Genomic DNA, 16,623 nt, shown 5'->3' with positions numbered 1-16,623 from the left:
TATATATATATATATATATATATATATATATATATCGCCGCGCCGTACAGTACGGCGACGTATTCCGGTCTCACCGACAAGGCTTTTTCGTTTTTTTTTTTTTGAGAGAACGTCCACCACCGAAGCTGTACAGCAATATGAGGAAAGGAATAAAAATGCTGGAAACAGCTGTGGAAGCAATGAACGTCGATGAAGAGAGAGAGTTGTAACCCACAACTCCTTGCATACGAGGAGGTGGTACCCAACGGCTTCTGAAAACGAAGGCGTCAACGGTTAAAAGAAAAGCGCTGCACCGACCACAGTTATGTTAAACGAAAGAAAAAAACAAACGACTCAGAGAAGTAAACAATAATAATAATCAAAATGAAAAGGACGTCAGCAGCACACTGGTGCGCCAGAGACACCAACAAAGAACGGGTGAAAAGTCCAACGCCCAACTAAAAGCGGAAAACCAAAGACCTGGACCTAAGAAATAAGAAATAAGAAAAAGATAAGCGCAGCGTGATAAGCACACGCACGAGAGAGGAGAGAAATAACAAAAAACACAAAGGTGAGGTTTATTATGTAAACGAAAAGCTTTCCTTCAGCTCTCCCTTTCCGACAAACTTCTCTCCAACTTTTGAAGTGCGATAAACGGACGAAAAGTCAACGGCAACGGTGTACGAACAAATATATATATCTCGCTCTTGTGATTCTTTAGGTTTGCTTTAGTATATATAGCTGCAAATATGGATATATACTGATACAGGCGTGGCCAAGGTCGAGTACGCCGGCCTGACGTGTTTTTCCAACTGCTCTTTCTCTCCCGAAAGGAAACGGTGGATCGGCGACGAACGCTACTCCGCAAACCTAACACAAAATTAATTTGGTGATAATAGAAAGCGTGTAACGGGAGATAAAGACCAGTTCTGAAAGCAGAAAAAAAGAAAAAAGAAACACGTTGCAAAGCAAATCACCCGCACGCGGGAGTAAAGAAGAAAGTCAGATAAAGTCAGGTGTTAAAGAGAAGAGAAAAGAGAAGGATGTAAAGTCGCAGGCGCCAGCCTCACGAGTACGTACACACACACGCACACACACACGTCACGAGGACTACGAGCGAAGGAGTCGGATGCGGAGGGTAGCCCACGGCAACGTATATGCAGCTGCCACGAGTTTCAAAGAGAAAAAAGAAGTTCTGTGCTCGTACTCTACTGAGCGTCTGCACAGCAAGGACACGTGCGTGTGTATATATGTATATGTGTATGTGTGTGGGGAGGGAGGAGGGAGGAGGGAGGAGGGAGGCTGTCAAAACGCTAAAGGCGAGTAAAAACCAAGCAAAGGAAGAAACAAAACACACACACGAAGATGTGGATCGAATGATCGAAGTCCGGCCGCAGTACAGAGAGGCGCACAAACACTCCAAAGAAAAGGAGAAGGGAAGAGAAGGTATTTATATAGCTGGATATACCACAAAGAGAAGAAAGTATTTATTTGGTAGAGAATTAGCGACAAATCATCACCATCATCATACAAAAGAAAGAAAAAGAAGAAGAAAGGACGTGCGACTACCGACGATGCTGCTGTGTCCCTCCAATGCTGAGGAGTAGGAAGAGAAGCGATAACTTACTAAATAGAAAGGCACAACGAACTGCCGCACGCTAACGCACTACGCGCAGAGGTCCTGATGAGAATGCGCAGGAAGCCAAAACAAAGGAGAAGTAGCTCACACGAATGCGTGCGCGGGTGGGTGAGATGTGTTGAGAGCGAAATCTGTCACGTACCAGTGCAACGGGTGTTGAGGCGGCGGTGGCGTACAACGTGCGAAGGAACAATAGTGAGAAGAGCGTGTGACGTGGATATTGGTGTGAATAGAAGCGGAGAGGGAAGAAGTTGGAGTGCCTTTTTTTGTCATTCTTCCGGTTTCGGCAGCGGAAGATCGAGCCTCCTGCGCTTGCGCATAGCGGGAGTGGTCAATGGAAGCAGAAAAAATAAAGAGAGGTGTCAAACACAACGTGTAAATGCATCCGCGTTAATGTTACAGCGTTTTATTAGCCCTATTATTCCTTTTGCACAGCAGCTGAGCTTATTGGGGGAGAGTCCGTTTCTTCCTTTAGAACTACGTAAGTTAGTCGTGCAGCGGCTTCATTAGAACCGAACTTCACAACTGTCGAGCAGCAAATAACATGGCGATGCATTCAGCTGTGACTGTGCGCGTCTACTCCCTCACGACGAGCCCGCACAAAAGACCTCCACACGCAGCGGGCAGGAGGCAAGCACGTCCCAAACAACGTGCTCTCGTCTTCACGGCGCAGGCGCCGCCCGCTCTATCCCTGGAAAAACATGAGCCGTCACCCACCGCGGCAGCAGCGCCTCCGTCAAAAAACTCCTTAAACTCCTTGCATCTGCGTCCTCGCGGCCCGACACGTCGGCGCACCGCGTCAAGTCATGCAGGAACCGATGGAACCCGTCGTAGTGCATGCGGTGCCCACTAAACCACGGAGTCACGCACGATGGACTCGGCGGCGCTGCCCCGACCCGCCCATCCGCCACCGCCGCCGCGTAGCAAGAGAAGACACCCCACCGCGTTTCTACATCAGCCCCCAACGGGTAGACGTCGCAAAACTCGGCGAAGTAATCAAACGATGGAAAGTCAACGACCGGCGGTGCAGGGCCATCACGTGCAGCGGCGATCATCGCCGTCGTGGCCGTCGCTTCCGATGATATTTCCGGCCTCGTGGACGCCTCGTGCAGCTCCAACGCGCTGCGGAGCACCGCCACGCTGACGTACAGGCACTGGGCAATCTCCTCCACGTCCGGCTCTGCTGCACCCCCCTCGAGCGGTGCCCTTCTCAGCGGTGTGCACTGCAGCAGCGTTTCAACGGCCACCGACGGCGAAGAAGGAAGGAGAAGAGAGGGGTCAAGATGATTCGTCTTTGGCGAGGACAGCGGCGGCTGTGGTAAGGGGGGGTCACGCCGCAGCGCTGCCACCAAACGACGGCCAGCCCTCACACGACGCAGTCTGCAGACAGATGCACGCGCCTTCGCCACCTGCGCCGCGACCGACGCAACACGGCCATCCAGCCGTGCCGTGTACGCGGCGATGCTCTGCTGCATCGGCTCACGGCACCACGTAGAGGACTGCAGTGACGCGCCAGTCACCCGTACCGCCTCCTGAATGAGCTGCACGTCTGCGCGGGACTGACGTAGCTGTCCACCCACCACGTCGTTTAGGTACCGGAGACGGGCTTCGCTTTCCAATGCTGACGCGCGTGCTTCCGTTGCTTTCAGTTCAATAGGAGAAGGCGCATGCGTTGGCTTCCATAAAAGGGTGTTCCGGAGCGTGGCGATGACGTGCTGCTGCGCCGCCTGCTGCTGGTGAAGCACACGCTCGTACCGCCACAGCCGCTGACTGCGCCGTGCCGCCGACAGCGCGTCTGCCCATTCAGACTGCTCAGCCGACTCCAGCGCGAGTCGGGCAGCTCGCGCCTCCTTTACCACCACCGCCATCGCCGTCTCTGTTTCTAAAAGAGCACGAAAAACGTGCCTCACGTTCGCCAGTGCGGAAGGCTGAAGCGGCCCGGCGCGCGACACGATGCGCACCAGTTCAGGCGTGGGCACCAGCTGCCCAACAACACGCTCCCGCGCAGCCACCGCCGCCGCCGCCTCGCACGGCTTCGCTGCCAGCAGCGTTGACACAACGTAGTCGTCCACCTCGTGGCCGCTGGAGAATGCAGCACAGCTGCGCGCCGCGTGTCGGAGGAGCACCTGCAGAGTGGACCACCTCACCGAAGCTACACGACTGTGCGTTGTGGCATCGTCGGAAGATAAGTGCGAGGATGGCGGAGGGGCCGCAGAGGCCTTCGCGGTGGCCGAGGCGGCGACGCCGTCATCGTCCCTGCTGAACAGCCACACGTCTTCGCGGGCGAGGTCGAAGAGAAACGCCTCCTCGCAGCAGTCGAGCACATCGGATGCTGGGCAACTCATTCGCAGCCGCACCTTCCCTTCTGTGGGTGTAGTTGTGGCGAAGAAAGACGTGAAGAAAGGGCAGGCGCTGCACAGTCGAGGTGATGGAACGATCGATTCAAAAAAAGACCGCGCCGTGCGGTGTAAACGAAGGAGGAGAATGACGGCGTGTCGTTCATTGCATCCGGTGAGATCATCAGCGAAGCGACGGTCGCCAACGAGCACGTCGAGGCAGGCGACAGCGATGCTGATACCAGCGCGGGTCTTTTGTCTTTGGAGGAGGGGAGGGGGGTAAGGCAAGAAGAATACGTCAAAGGGAAGTCCAAGAGCTGAATCCTCACAGGGCTTCCTCTTACCTTGTAGCACCCCCTTCTCCTCTGCAGTCGGGACCTTCACGTACACACACACCGAAGAAAACTGTACGATGGGAGTCGTAGGATTCTTTGTCGTGGTCGGTGCTGTTGATATACAAAAATAGGATAGAGAGGTCCTTATGAGCGGCGTTGTTATTCGAGCTAATAAAATACTTACCATTTAGAAAAGGAACTTGTGAGAAGGCTGTCCCGAAGCCAAAGAAAGGAAGGGGAGAACGTGCTGTTCGGGGTCCCTCGCGACAGACAGTAGTAGCCAGAGCCGCCGCGGAAACGCAGAAGTTTGCGTGGTTGCCCCCATGGTGCCTTCACCGCGCCATCAGCACACGCACGCCGCGCCGCCACGCCGTGCGAGTACGCCGTACATGCGAGGTGACAGCGCACCGTCGAAGAGCGGCACGAGCGACACGGCGCTGTCCTCTCCCTCCTCTGCTGCCTCGCCAACGCGCAGCTCCTCGTGCAGGTAGAGGGTGCGATCTAACAGCAAGAGCGACTCTACCAAGTGGCACATCCACATGCGCAGCACCGTCAGGCCCAAGAACGGAGCGAAGTGTTCCCCCTCGAACGTCCGCGCCATCTGCGCGGGCAAAGCACGGACCGTCAGAGCCGACCGGATAAAGGCCTCCTGGTCGTCACGGCAGGCCGCGCAGCGATGTCCGCTGCTCCACGGCGTGTAGGGGGTGTCCTTGGCGGTTTCGCCGTAGAGGTACTCCGCCGCTATCGCCTTCATGAAGTCGGCAAATGTCAGAGTTTCCTTTTGTCGCGACATGCGCCGCAGAAAAGTTGGCTCAAGGTGCGGCGGCGCTACAGGGAACTCGCAGCGAGCGGGTGCATCGCCATCGCCGTCGCTGCTGCCGCTGCTGCGGCACGGTCGTCGTTGCGCCGCCGCCGCCGCCGTCCATTCACGCGCAAGTCGGGACCACAACAGCTTGAACAGACTTCGGTAAAAGAGCAGTTTGGCAGAACTGCGGTGGCCCTCCGGTGAGGCGGTGGACCACGCGTCCAGCGGCTGTGTGGCGAGCAGTAGCGAGACGGAGTCGGTCGTCAAGCCACGTCGCCGCAGGGCACGGCTGAGCGGAAATCCCTGTGGCGTTAGTGCGTGCCAGCAGCAGCTGACGAGCAGGAGGCCACGCGCGGCACTGTTTCTGAAGATGCGGCACACATTGGAGCCGAGGTCACCGCAGGGGTGAAGGCCGATCAGCACCGTGTTGCGCACAGAAGGAACGCAGACAACTGGAGTGGAAGGCAGCGCGGGAGGCAGCACCGTGAGCACCACCGCGACGTGCGCGCGTCCCCAGACGGCGGGATCGGGCAGCCGCCACTCGCCGAGAAACGACTCAGCCGACGAAGCACAAGGAGAGTCAGCAGCGGGTAGGGCGGCCGACCTCACAGACAGGGACGGCGAGGGGACGCCGCTCGAGGAAGGAGGAAGGCGATAGAGTCGCAAGACGCGCTTTCTGTTCTCCGCGTCGAGGCAGACGTGATGACAGTCCGACCCCCCGTCGTAGCCCACGATCGTCGCCACCCGCTGCTCAAACACCCACGTTTGCGGCCGAGGTTGCTCAGAAGGAGGCGGCGGATTCCTCTTCGTTGCGCCCTTCAGAGCGTCCCCTTCACAGGCATCATCGACTTTCATTTCCGCGGCAGAGGGCTCAGGAGACGCATCAACGGCAGCGGTGGCGGAGAGGGCTCGTGCCACCAACAAGACCGCACGATAGCCACGTGCCGTGTAGGTGGGCTGCAGCGTGATGGAGGAGTCCTCGGGTGCGGTGGCGTCCATCGCTTGCGACTCCCTCCCGACTGTACAAGACGCAGAGGAAGCTCGCAGAAGTGTGAGATAGCGCAACGGCGACGCACTCATCTCACTGCTATTACTACCAGCACTATCCCGTGCCGTGTGGTTGCTCTCGCGTGGTCTCTTCAACAGCGCCGCATCCTTTCGGTTGTCGTAGTGCCGCGACTCCACATCCGTGACGCTGAAAAACGTCTCCGTCAGCTTCGCCACGTACGCGTGCTGCGAGAGCGTTAAGTTCCACGTGTGGAGCTGCTCCGCTGTGGGGATCCGTGAGCACGAGGCAGCGGATTTCGTCGCGGTCGTCGCGGCTGCGTCGTGCAGGTGCGCGTAGACGTGCTTCATGATCACCGTTGTGTTCTCGAGACGGACCACCTTCCCGCACACACGGCAGGCCAGCTTGACGCTTTCCTCGCCACGCGTGCGGGACAGCACCGTCATCGCGGTGGGGCCATCATCATCTGCGCTGTGCTGCGAACTCAAGCACCGGGCCGCCGCGTCGTACGGTGCATCGCGCGGAGCATCCGTTGACGCTGTGGGGCGAGGCACCGCCGTAGAACAGCAGCAGTGCGGGTCGGCGCAGGTGAGCACGTGTCCCTGCAGGAGCGTGGCCCAGTTGACGTCCTGCTCGACGCGGCACGCAATGCTCGCCACGTGCCCACGCGGCTCATACAGCAGGTTGACACGCGGTCGCCCATCACGCGACGACAGACTCGTCTCTAGCAGCGACTCCACTCGCTCCACCGCACGCTCCTTGTGTGCCGGGTTACAGTCCAGACCGATGACCTGGAGGTTGTCGCACAGCGCCACCGCGCGGGAGACGTAGCCTTTGCCTTCTCCCATGTTGATCACCGTCTCCACTCGCACAGCAGCTGAAGGCTCAGGTGCAGCTTGAGGCACTGCCTGCCCCTCGGCATCGAAGTCTGCCGTTCCGCTGCCGCGCTGCTGTCCGTCGATGCCGGCATTGCAGCAGTCTACAAGGTCGTGGATTGTGTCGCGCATGATGCGAACTTCGTGCTGCTTCTTCGGGTTCATGCCGTGTGACACGACGAGGTCTAAAATCTGCTGCTTGTGCTCTCGCGTGGCGACAGCAGCCGCAGACGTGCAGTCGATCCGACGCGCCGCATCTGCTGACAGGAGCGTTAAGGTGGCGGCATCGCTGTCCGGACGGCGTGCCCGGCCCAGCATCAGTCGCCGTGTCGTAGAATAAAACACATTAAGCGCCTGCAGTGCTGAACGCGCCGCATCTTGTTGATCGTCGCTTGGCAGTTGCTCCGTCGAGAAGGATGAGAACGCCGATGCAGGCGGCGGTGGGCCGTCACGCACCAACGCGCGCAACTTCGCCATTGCATCTTCGCCGTGCAGCAGCGGACCGAAGCCGCGCAGCAGGCGCTGCGAGTCCTGCAGCTCCTTCGACTCCACGACGGAGCCGTCGAAGTGCACGGCGGACGCGGGCCACGTCTCGCCGAGCATAAACTGGAAGTAGTTATCCGGGTGCGATTGGATGAGTCGGGCACCGCGCAGAAAGGTGCAGAGGTCATCGAGGTAGGCGTCCACCGCCGGGTGGAGAGAAGACTGCCCACTTGTCGAGCTCGACGGGGCGACGAAGAACGAAAAGCCCTCACGGGAGTCGTGCGCGTAGTGCGCAGAGAGCGGCAGGGCGAGGGAGTGATGTGCAGGCATGTGGACGAAATGGGCGAAGAGTGCTGAAAAAGTAAGGGAAAGGAACGCAACACACCGCGACGTTGTGGCGGAGCCGGTGGAACACGACGCTGCAGCCACAACGTTGGGCAGAGGTTTTTTCTTTGAAAGGAAGGGAAGGGGGAGGGCAGCACGAGATGCGTGGAGCGGAGGAAACGGCACTTTCCTCTTCGGAGAGCGTTTGTTTATTTTAGAGGAACGCAAAAACAAAGGCGAAGAAGAGATGAGACGACAACCCAGCGGAGGAAAACGGGCTGCAGATTGTCGTTCTCACTGCAGCGCTCAACTTTGCTGGCACGGCGGTTGTGTTTGTCTTTCCATTAAAGCAGCAGGATCACGGTGAAAATGAGAAGTCAGCGGCTTCAGCCTGGCAGCTGCTGCCCACTGAAGACGTTTCGTGCCCCCCGCCGCATCGTCAGATATTCTCACTGCAATGCCGGCCAAACCGCGCCCCTCTGATTCTCTCGCCAAATCGCTTTCATACGTGTGTATCTCCAAACATGTGATCAAGGAAGCGATGAGACAAGCTCTCACAAGACACCTTCATCGGTGGTGTCGGCACCCGAGACGGAGTCCGCCATTCGTGGGGGAAAACAAACCCGCGGATGGCAGTCGCCGCACTCCACGTAAAGAAAAAAGAGCGCGACCGTCCCACGCACACAACGCCGCGCGCCGTCGCTCCCTGCCAGCGAAGCATCGAAATCGCTGCCTTTCCTTTTATCTGCCCGTCCAGCCTTCACACGTGCGCCTGGAATAAACCTTGTCCACTCCCTATCGCTTGCGGAAGTCCTCCGCGGAGAACTCCTTCGGCCGAGGAATCTTCTTCATCTTGTACTCCTTCGAGCCCACGTAGGAGGCCTCTGCCGTGGCGTCGTACCAGTTGTTCTGCGCCTTGTCGAGCAGGGCGGACATCTCACCCTTTTCGAAGGTCACCTTTTGGGTCTGGTTCGTTGCGGGGCCTTTCCCGCGGTGCTCGCCCACCATCGCGCCAGGCGTGCGCATCGCCTCCGTCGCGCTGCGGTACTCCGTCGTGAGGAAGGCCACGAGCCACGCCAGCCCTAACAGAAACAGAACTTGAATGTTAATGTACGCGAGGGACAGGCGCGGATACTTCTGGTTGTACTTCCACCACGACACGTGCTTCCGCACCTGCACGATGTTGTAGCCGAAACGGGGGGCGAGCTTGTCGTCCACCGGGGCGGGCGTGCGGTAAGCGATCTCGCCGGTGGGCCACTGCACACGGGACACGATGTACTCCCCTCTGTCGTCCACGATGGGGAGTGTGTCGGGGTCCTCGTAGGTCGGCTGCACCCAACGCACCGGCTCCGGCTCAGCGGCGGTGACCTCGCCTGAGCTGGAGTCATCGCTGCCGCTGGTGCTGGTGGGGCTCACAGAGGATGTGCTGCTCTGCGTGGCCTCGCCCGATGTGGCTGATGTCTGCGGAGCAGACGAGGGCGGAACTGCGGAAGCTGCTTCTTTTTCTTTTGAGGTCGCTGCGGACGCGCCTTGCACCGGCGCAGCAGCAGCGGTGGACGACGGAGCTGGCACGTTCGGCATGCCCGCCTGCTCCTTCCCGCCGGTGGTGGAATGAAAACGTGCGAGCAAGGAGCCGCTGCAGAGCACGCTGATGCTGCTGGTGCGCATGCCCGAGGCCGCCCCAACGAGCTGCCGCCGTCCGATAGTGCTTGCCCCCACAGCACGGAGAGGCAGAGCGTGCATGGCGAGGAAACAAGTTCGCCAACGGTCAAAACAGCGACTGTAAACAGTGAAGATACTCGGGTAGGAGTTGGTCCTTCGCACACTGCAGATTCCACACACGGGGGAGGGGAGGAAAACAAAACAGATATATAAATACACGTATGTGTGTTTCCCATCCACGGTTAGCGCCACGCTTCGCTAATGCAGGCTGATGGCATTCACAGATAGGAGGAGGGGGGCAAACAGAGAAAGAGGATTCCTTTTTTAAGGCAACTAAATCAGCGTAGTTGATGTTCTCAAAGGAAGCGATGGCTGAGCCGCAGCAAAGCAGATCGGTGCCTGCTCACGGGTGCGCGAAACGGGAGGAGGGGGAAGGCCCCCAAGACAGCCGAAGCAGAAACCCCATCCGCCCTCCATTTGACATTGGTAATTACGAGTGAACGCAGTGGACCAACGCCGCGTGCAACATCACTTGCCGCCTCTCGCATCAGTCCATGAAGGTAAAGAAACAAAAACTTCAAACACAGCACAACGTTGTCATATGATGTCATCGGAGAGTCACAAGCTCGCCGTCTACACACGATGCTGCCGCCTCTACAAACACGATGGCGATCCGTCTGCGCACAGTAATACTTTTCTTTTCCCATTGCAGTTCGTTGTTGCTGCTTCTGTTGTTCATCTCTTTTGCATAGTTAACCTTACAAAATCAGAGTGCTGCTTCGCGACAAAAGCTTAGGTAGGAATCAACAAGGAAGGAAACAGCGCCCCTTTAACGCCCACACACACACACACTCGAGAACATACCAATCGAGACGCATCTTCACATGCCATCAGCATCGCCCAACCGAAGCAATCATCAAAAAGAAACAAGAACTGCTTCCTTTTCGGTATCCTGCGCAGCGGCCCCGCGGGCCAGCTTCTTCCGCAGTTGGAGGGAGCCCATCGCACAGTTGTCGAGCACATACTCTTCCACGTAGAAACGGCATATGTATGAAGAATTGCCTCCCCGCACACCGCACACACAGGACGGACCAACAACAACGACAGGGGAAAAACAAACATCAAAATCAAAAAGAGAATAAGGGAAACATCACGGCCACTGACAAAACTTATTTAATTAAAACAAAAGAAACAATATTTTGCGATCAATCATCACAGGCAACGTTGAATTGCTGCTTTACTCCCTCCTTCCTTCCATCCTCTCCTACCAGAGACACACACACACACATGCACAGACCTTCGGTAAGTCTGCCTACCACGTGCATTTCCTTTTTTTAACTTCTTACTTCTTTGAAGACGTTACCAGACGGCGGGACACGACGTGGCTCTCCGTCACATCCTCGTGCACCGTGCGCTCCTCCTCCGGCAGGGCCTTAATGCGGCTGTTGTTGTAGCGGACCCACTTCGAGTTCGCGTACTCCTCCTCGCGGATCTCTGTCAGCTTGTCGCGCGTCGCCTGCTCCGCCAGCTGCTTCATCTTCTTCACGTACTCGTCCTCCTTCAGCTTCCGCTCCTTCTCAACCTGCTCCTCGCTCGCGGCCTTCAGCGCGGCGGCGGTGGCCTCGTAGTCGTGCAGCAGCATCTTCATCGACTCCCGCACCTTCTTCATCTGCGCGCTGTCCACCAGCGTCGGTGGCAGCGGTCGCCAGGCAAAGTGCGAGAACGTCTTCACCGCCTTCCGGTACAGCTCGTTGCCGGTGTAGTCGAAGATGCGGTACTGCGCCGACATCGCCTGCTCGTGGATCGAGGAGACCCACACAGCAAAGTAGCGGCCCGTCGGGTCCCACTCGCAGTTCGTCGCATTCACGCCGCTCAGCTTGTTCTTGTCGGTGATCGTGTTGTTGTCGTGCAGGACGAAGAAGTGCAGGAGGGACTTGTCGAAGTTCGCCGCGGCAAGACGGCCGCCGTGCGGGGCCCAGAAGAGGTGCGTCGCGGACGTGGGCACCTCATGCTGCACCTTCGGGCCCTGCTTGCCAATCATGAAGATCTGCAAGAAGCCCGTCTCACCGAGGCCGCTGCCGACGCCGTCCTTCTTCAGCAGCACTGCGAACTTGTCACCGCCGGTCTGCCAGGCGAAGCGGGTCGGGATGTAGCCGCGCTTGATGGAGAGGCGCGTAATAGGTACGTTGCGCTCCGCTATGTGGAAGAGGAAGTACTCCGTCGGCCCCTTCATCGAGGACACCTTCACACACAGAAACGTGCCGGCCGGGTGCCACAGCATGTCCAAGCGGGACGCTAGCAGGAAGTTGCGCTCGTTCAGCACGCGCTGCTCCACCTCGCCATCCTCGTTCACCACCATGTCGGCCACGACGGCCTTCCAGCCCTGGTTGGGTCCCAGCTCGCACACGTACCCCATCTGCGTGTCCACCACTGGATTCCACTCCGCCTTGTAGAGACCGCGAACGGAGAAGGTGTGGCCCGCGCTGCCGTCGCCCTTCAACAGCTTCATCGTCTCGGAGGGGTAGATGTTCAGCTGGCCCTCCGGCACCGTCGCGGAGTCCGGCGCGCGCACCGTCGTCTTGCACACGACGACGAGCGAGTCGTCCGCGCTGAAGCGCATCACCGGCCAGAGGTCGTCGCTGTGCAGGTCAAGATTGCCGATTGTGCGGATCTTTTTGGCCGTGCGCAGGTTGATAATGCTGATGTCCTTTGGCGTTTGAACGATGATGTACTTCTCGCACGGCGACACCATGAAGGCGTTGACGTCCAGCGTGATCTCGAAGTGCAAGCGCATGCTGCGGCCCGCCCACACACGCAGGCCCTTCTCGTGTTGGGAGATGACCATCGAGCCGTAGGTGGACCACACGGGCAACGGACGGCTCACCGGCAGCGGACCGCAGATCATGCCGCTGCTCAGCTTCTTGTTCGTGCGGTCCACCTCGGACCAGCGGTTGAGGGGGTCCTCGCTGCCCAGCTTGCGGCGGCGGTACAACTCCGGCTCGTTCTTCTCCCAGTTAAACCAGTACCACTCGCAGTCGAACGACGCGCCGCCCTTCACGAGGAACTGCGGACGTGCCTCGGGATCCTCGGCCATGTTGTGCACCAGCTCTGCCTCCTCCTCCTCGTCGCCGTCGGGCAGCGTCGGCGGCACGTAGGGGCCGAGGTCCTGGCGCGCCTCCTCGAGCGAGCTCCAGCGGTACGTCGTCAGGATGGACGTCTTGGTAAAAGGGAAACGGTTCAGCTTCGCCAGGGCGGCCTCGGCCTGCTCCTCCGTCACGCAGCTCAGAATGGCACCCTTCACGAGGGCCGTCTCGCGGTCCTGCAGCAGCTGCAGGTTTATCTGGTCATGGCCCAACACCTCCGTGATGCGGCGCGAGAAGTGGCGCTTGAAGAGCTCGCGCTTGTCGGGCGTGACGTTGTTTGGCAGTCCATCGATGAGGATGTGGCGTCCGAAGTTGACCTCCGTCATTGACGATTGGCGCGAAAGGCGGGAGAAAGATATAGAGAGAGAAGAAAAGAAATACGGTGTTGTCGTACAAAGCTAAAAGCGTTGGAGTTGAGCCGAGTTGATTGCACGAGCTCAGAAGAAACTGTATGTTACTAGTGTTGTTGTCGGGGAGGAGAAGAGGAGGAGAGGAGGAGAAGAGAGAGGGCAAGGAGTGGGGAACCTTCTTGGCGCATCAGCAAAATCAATAATAAGAATAATTTAAATAATAAAGAAAGATCCTGCTTCGTTGATTTAAGTATTTTTTAAAAACGTAAAAACAAAGATGAAGACGGCTAGGATTAAACGGGTGTCCTTTCGTCCTACTGCTCCGCCCCACCACCACGTTACCTTTTCATTGGTCACCACACTTAGCCGGAGAACACACGAGTGCGTAGACACAGCCCTCCGTCCTCTTCGCACTCCTTCCGATTACAAGACGACGCTCTTCCCCATGTCCCTGAAAGGCACATGCGCTCCTCAGCGAAGAGCAGCTGAAACATAGATACTCGTTTGATGGATTATTTTTGCTTAGTTCTACAAGAAATGCCTAACTACTAGAAACATGAAGACAATATAGATATATGTCTTGAAGCTAATACGATTGAATGCAGAAGCACAGCGATCCCTCAACGACGCCTGTCAATCCACAACGCAAGGGAAAGCGAGGGCAGCACCGCGGCTGCTTCGGGCTCGTCTCCTTCACTCGGCATCCCCCTCGACCTCGCCCTCGGCGCCGCCCTCCGCCGCCACCTTCGCCTGCAGGCGGTTCCAGATATCCTTCTGGTTGTGGCCCGCATTCCAGCTCTGGAAGGCACCCTCGTACTGGTAGAGGACGTACTTATTAAACAGGATCGGCACAACCAGCACAATGGGGATGCGGATGAAGCCGCGCGCGTACGTGTAGTTCAGCACGTTGGTCCAGAAGGGGAACGCCATTGCTAGGGGTGGGTACCTGCTGTTGGGGGGTCAGTATGGAAGACAAATATATACGTGTATCCGTGGAAGGAGCTACGTTGAAAGAGGCGAATGAAGATGTGCAAGTTGCGAGAACTCAACCTTCTGCTAGCGGTGATGTTACTGCGATCAACAACACGATGGTTTGCCCACAGAGAGAGAGAGAGAGAGACAATGAGGAAGAAAGGCAAAGATACGTAGAGACGATGAAGAGGATCGCACCGCATTGCGGAGGATGAAGTCCGGCTAAGCCCCACGATCTTTTCTGCCAAAGACAGCAGGCCGCACACGCACACGAACACAACCAAAGATGCAGTGTCCAACGCAACAGCTGTGTGCATGCGTGTGTGTGTGTGACAACAACGATCGTCTACTACTCGATAAAGCTGAAGAGGAAAGAGCGAAAAAAAAAAGACAGTTGATGCGTACCGCATTTACGCACCTTTCCGTGTCTGTGCCGTCGATTGGCGCCGCGAGCTGCAAGGAGCGTTGCGGCGCCAATCGAATGCCTCCGTCCTTTCCGGTAATACCCGCTTTGCTGTTACCGTTGATGTTGGGGACCAAATACGCATCGGCGGCCTACAAACGAGGGGAGGCGAAGGTAGAATGCGAGATAGGCGCACACACGCACACGCACACACAGACAGACATACGTGCGCCTATTCTCGCATCTACAAGAGAGAGGAGATCGAAAAGGAAAAAGCAATAATAATAATAATAACGGTCAACTACCATATCCAACCGACAACAACAAAGCTCGCTCAACACGATGCTGTACAGAAGAAAGAGGACCCCACAGCAAGAACAAAAGAGACACTTCAAAACCGCTGCCCTGACACAGACACCGCACCTCTTACACGTAGGCCGCCCACATTTCCGGCTTCGTGTGGTAGCCATCCTTGCGGCGGTAGTTGGAGTACTTCTCCTTCATAATATCCTGATAGCCGGTCGCCCACAGCATGTCCCAGGTGATGGGGAAATCAACGAGCGTCGGCTCCTCGATGAGCGGCGCCCACGGCTCGATCCGCTTGCTGCGCGCGCCGTGGATGGTGCCCTGGTCATCCACCAAGCCCCAGTCCGACACCGCCTCGCGCAGCGAACGCGTCCAGAGCTGTTTCAGTGCGAACAGGCTCCCATCCAGCTCCTCCGTAATCGGAATTTGGCAGCTAAAGCGCGTGTTGAACGTGATGTCCGGCCGGTCGGTGTTCCGCCAGGCCGCGAGCGAGGTGTACTCCCACCGGTTCGGCGGCAGAAGTCGGTCTAACGTCTCGATGTCCACGTTCACGATGCACCCGTCGCCGTGGTTCCAGTCGGCGCAGTCGGGGTTGTTGCACTTACCCCAGTGCGTGGCGTGTCCGTGGCACATGCCGGAGCCGTCAATGAGGGTGTTCAGCGTGACGTCCGGCATGGGGTAGGTGCGGAAGTGAAAAGGATGGCCATCGAAGTTGATCACCGTAATGTTGATCAATTTCGTCTTGGACTTGCTCTCGTAGAGCTTGCCGTCAACGGCGTACTTTTGGCTTAGGCGACGTGCGATCGACTTCTCTGGCAGCGCACCGGTGCGGCGGCCCTCCCGCAGGTTCAGCTTCTCGGCCATGATCTCGCCTTTCTTGAGGGGCTGCTGGAGGCAATTTCGGTGTGAGATGTACCAGCGGCCACGCTTCTGCGTCTCGGCCAACTCTTCGATTTCGTTGTACATGTGAGGAATAATGCGATAGTGCCGCGTGCCGCAGGCGAGGGCAGCGACGGTGGCACACGCCACGCTGGCACGAGAGGCCGCTCCACGGAGCATGTCTCAATAAAAGATTTCTATCGCTAAACGGCGTCTTCTCACTAATAATGTTTTGCTGTGTTGTGTGTGTGCGTGTACGGGTATACGTGTGGAGATGCTTCTGCGCTGTCGATGGCGGTTTCCTTTGGAGGACAAGGTAGAAGAGAGAAGGCAAAGGTGAGTCGCGACCACAGCGCGACGTCTCCGTGCACACGAGAGCTAAACTACAACGATAGACTAAGTAAAAGGTGAGAAGGAAGAAGGCTGCAAATAAGACTAAATCAGCAAATATATATATATTCCTACAATAGGTCTAAGAAATACTTCTTTAAAAAAATCGGATGCTAAACGGAAGAGGTAAAAATGCTGTTCGTTAAGCGGCGCGTGTGTGGACCACAACGGCGACGGCGGCAACAACCGCAAACACGATCGTCCTCACTACGCTGCACTATCGGAGCTGTACGTGCGGCTGTGCAGAGATTCAGTTGTGTCGTGTGCGACCACCGCAGCAACTCTGTCCATGGAATAGAGAAACGTAATCGTACGCAGATAACAGAAAAAAATAGAAGCAGGAATGAAGTGGGGCAAAGATTCACCGATGGTGTGATCAATAACGGGGTGCTGGAGAAGGAGCCAGAGAGGTGGGGAAGGCTGACGTACTTTGAATACGATTTAAACCCACAACGAATGCTTCGTGCCAAGCGACACAGCAAACACAAGCCTTGGAGGCAATACTTGTCTGTTTGTTTGCTTTTTCCAAGTTGTATGAAGGAACAAACATCGGTCCTTGAAAGGAAGCCAAAGGAGGAGATGTACACCACGCAGACGTCCGCAAGAGAGAGAGAGAGGAAAACGTCTATCGATAAAAACAGCTCATGAAGAGAGGGAGAAAGAAAAATAAGAATAATAGCAATAAAAGAGTTGCCTCTATCACGATGCCCACACACACACACACACACACCACGTG

The 16,623-nt window shown here is 57.0% G+C and overlaps 7 protein-coding genes across 12 annotated transcripts in view; all 7 read right to left on the bottom strand.

The window, feature by feature from the left end:
• ABB37_08013 (hypothetical protein) overlaps positions 1–1,751 on the bottom strand; it is a gene marked incomplete at its 3' end in the record, with an annotated part of 4,248 nt that extends 2,497 nt beyond the window's left edge. The window contains exon 1 of one of the 2 annotated variants that reach the window (XM_015806849.1): positions 1–1,751. This exon is cut by the window's left edge and continues 2,497 nt beyond it. The other variant, XM_015806850.1, reaches the window with a different exon arrangement.
• Positions 1,752–2,280: 529 nt separating this feature from the next.
• On the bottom strand, positions 2,281–4,032 carry ABB37_08012 (hypothetical protein; the record flags this gene model as incomplete). The annotated part of the gene is made up of 1 exon (XM_015806848.1): positions 2,281–4,032. The coding sequence occupies exon 1, from the start codon at positions 3,961–3,963 to the stop codon at positions 2,281–2,283; it is 1,683 nt and encodes a 560-aa protein (XP_015654719.1). The 5' UTR covers positions 3,964–4,032.
• Positions 4,033–4,632: 600 nt separating this feature from the next.
• Positions 4,633–7,910, bottom strand: ABB37_08011 (hypothetical protein; the record flags this gene model as incomplete). Of its 2 annotated transcripts, none has more annotated exons than XM_015806846.1 (1): positions 4,633–7,910. In XM_015806846.1, the coding sequence occupies exon 1, from the start codon at positions 7,786–7,788 to the stop codon at positions 4,633–4,635; it is 3,156 nt and encodes a 1,051-aa protein (XP_015654717.1). In that variant the 5' UTR covers positions 7,789–7,910. The 2 variants fall into 2 exon arrangements, with proteins under 2 accessions (XP_015654717.1, XP_015654718.1); XM_015806847.1 differs by having other exon boundaries at positions 4,633–7,879.
• Positions 7,911–8,577: 667 nt separating this feature from the next.
• On the bottom strand, positions 8,578–9,714 carry ABB37_08010 (putative mitochondrial hypothetical protein; the record flags this gene model as incomplete). The annotated part of the gene is made up of 1 exon (XM_015806845.1): positions 8,578–9,714. Exon 1 carries the CDS (start codon positions 9,523–9,525, stop codon positions 8,578–8,580), a length of 948 nt encoding a protein of 315 aa, XP_015654716.1. The 5' UTR covers positions 9,526–9,714.
• Positions 9,715–10,786: 1,072 nt separating this feature from the next.
• Positions 10,787–13,046, bottom strand: ABB37_08009 (putative translation initiation factor; the record flags this gene model as incomplete). Of its 3 annotated transcripts, none has more annotated exons than XM_015806842.1 (1): positions 10,787–13,046. In XM_015806842.1, exon 1 carries the CDS (start codon positions 12,911–12,913, stop codon positions 10,787–10,789), a length of 2,127 nt encoding a protein of 708 aa, XP_015654713.1. In that variant the 5' UTR covers positions 12,914–13,046. The 3 variants fall into 3 exon arrangements, with proteins under 3 accessions (XP_015654713.1, XP_015654714.1, XP_015654715.1); XM_015806843.1 differs by having other exon boundaries at positions 10,787–13,036; XM_015806844.1 differs by having other exon boundaries at positions 10,787–12,987.
• Positions 13,047–13,630: 584 nt separating this feature from the next.
• ABB37_08008 (putative mitochondrial hypothetical protein) lies at positions 13,631–14,010 on the bottom strand (the record flags this gene model as incomplete). Its single annotated transcript, XM_015806841.1, has 1 exon — positions 13,631–14,010. Exon 1 carries the CDS (start codon positions 13,865–13,867, stop codon positions 13,631–13,633), a length of 237 nt encoding a protein of 78 aa, XP_015654712.1. The 5' UTR covers positions 13,868–14,010.
• A 728-nt stretch (positions 14,011–14,738) lies between these two features.
• Positions 14,739–16,172, bottom strand: ABB37_08007 (putative mitochondrial hypothetical protein; the record flags this gene model as incomplete). 2 transcript variants are annotated; one of them, XM_015806839.1, is made up of 1 exon in its annotated part: positions 14,739–16,172. In XM_015806839.1, exon 1 carries the CDS (start codon positions 15,675–15,677, stop codon positions 14,739–14,741), a length of 939 nt encoding a protein of 312 aa, XP_015654710.1. In that variant the 5' UTR covers positions 15,678–16,172. The 2 variants fall into 2 exon arrangements, with proteins under 2 accessions (XP_015654710.1, XP_015654711.1); XM_015806840.1 differs by having other exon boundaries at positions 14,739–16,127.
• Positions 16,173–16,623: the final 451 nt, after the last annotated feature.

The sequence above is a fragment of the Leptomonas pyrrhocoris genome (assembly GCF_001293395.1).
Source record: "Leptomonas pyrrhocoris isolate H10 chromosome Unknown, whole genome shotgun sequence".
Lineage (NCBI taxonomy): Eukaryota > Euglenozoa > Kinetoplastea > Trypanosomatida > Trypanosomatidae > Leptomonas > Leptomonas pyrrhocoris.
Note: the sequence above shows the minus strand (reverse complement) of the source record. Positions and strands in the feature narration are given on the sequence as shown.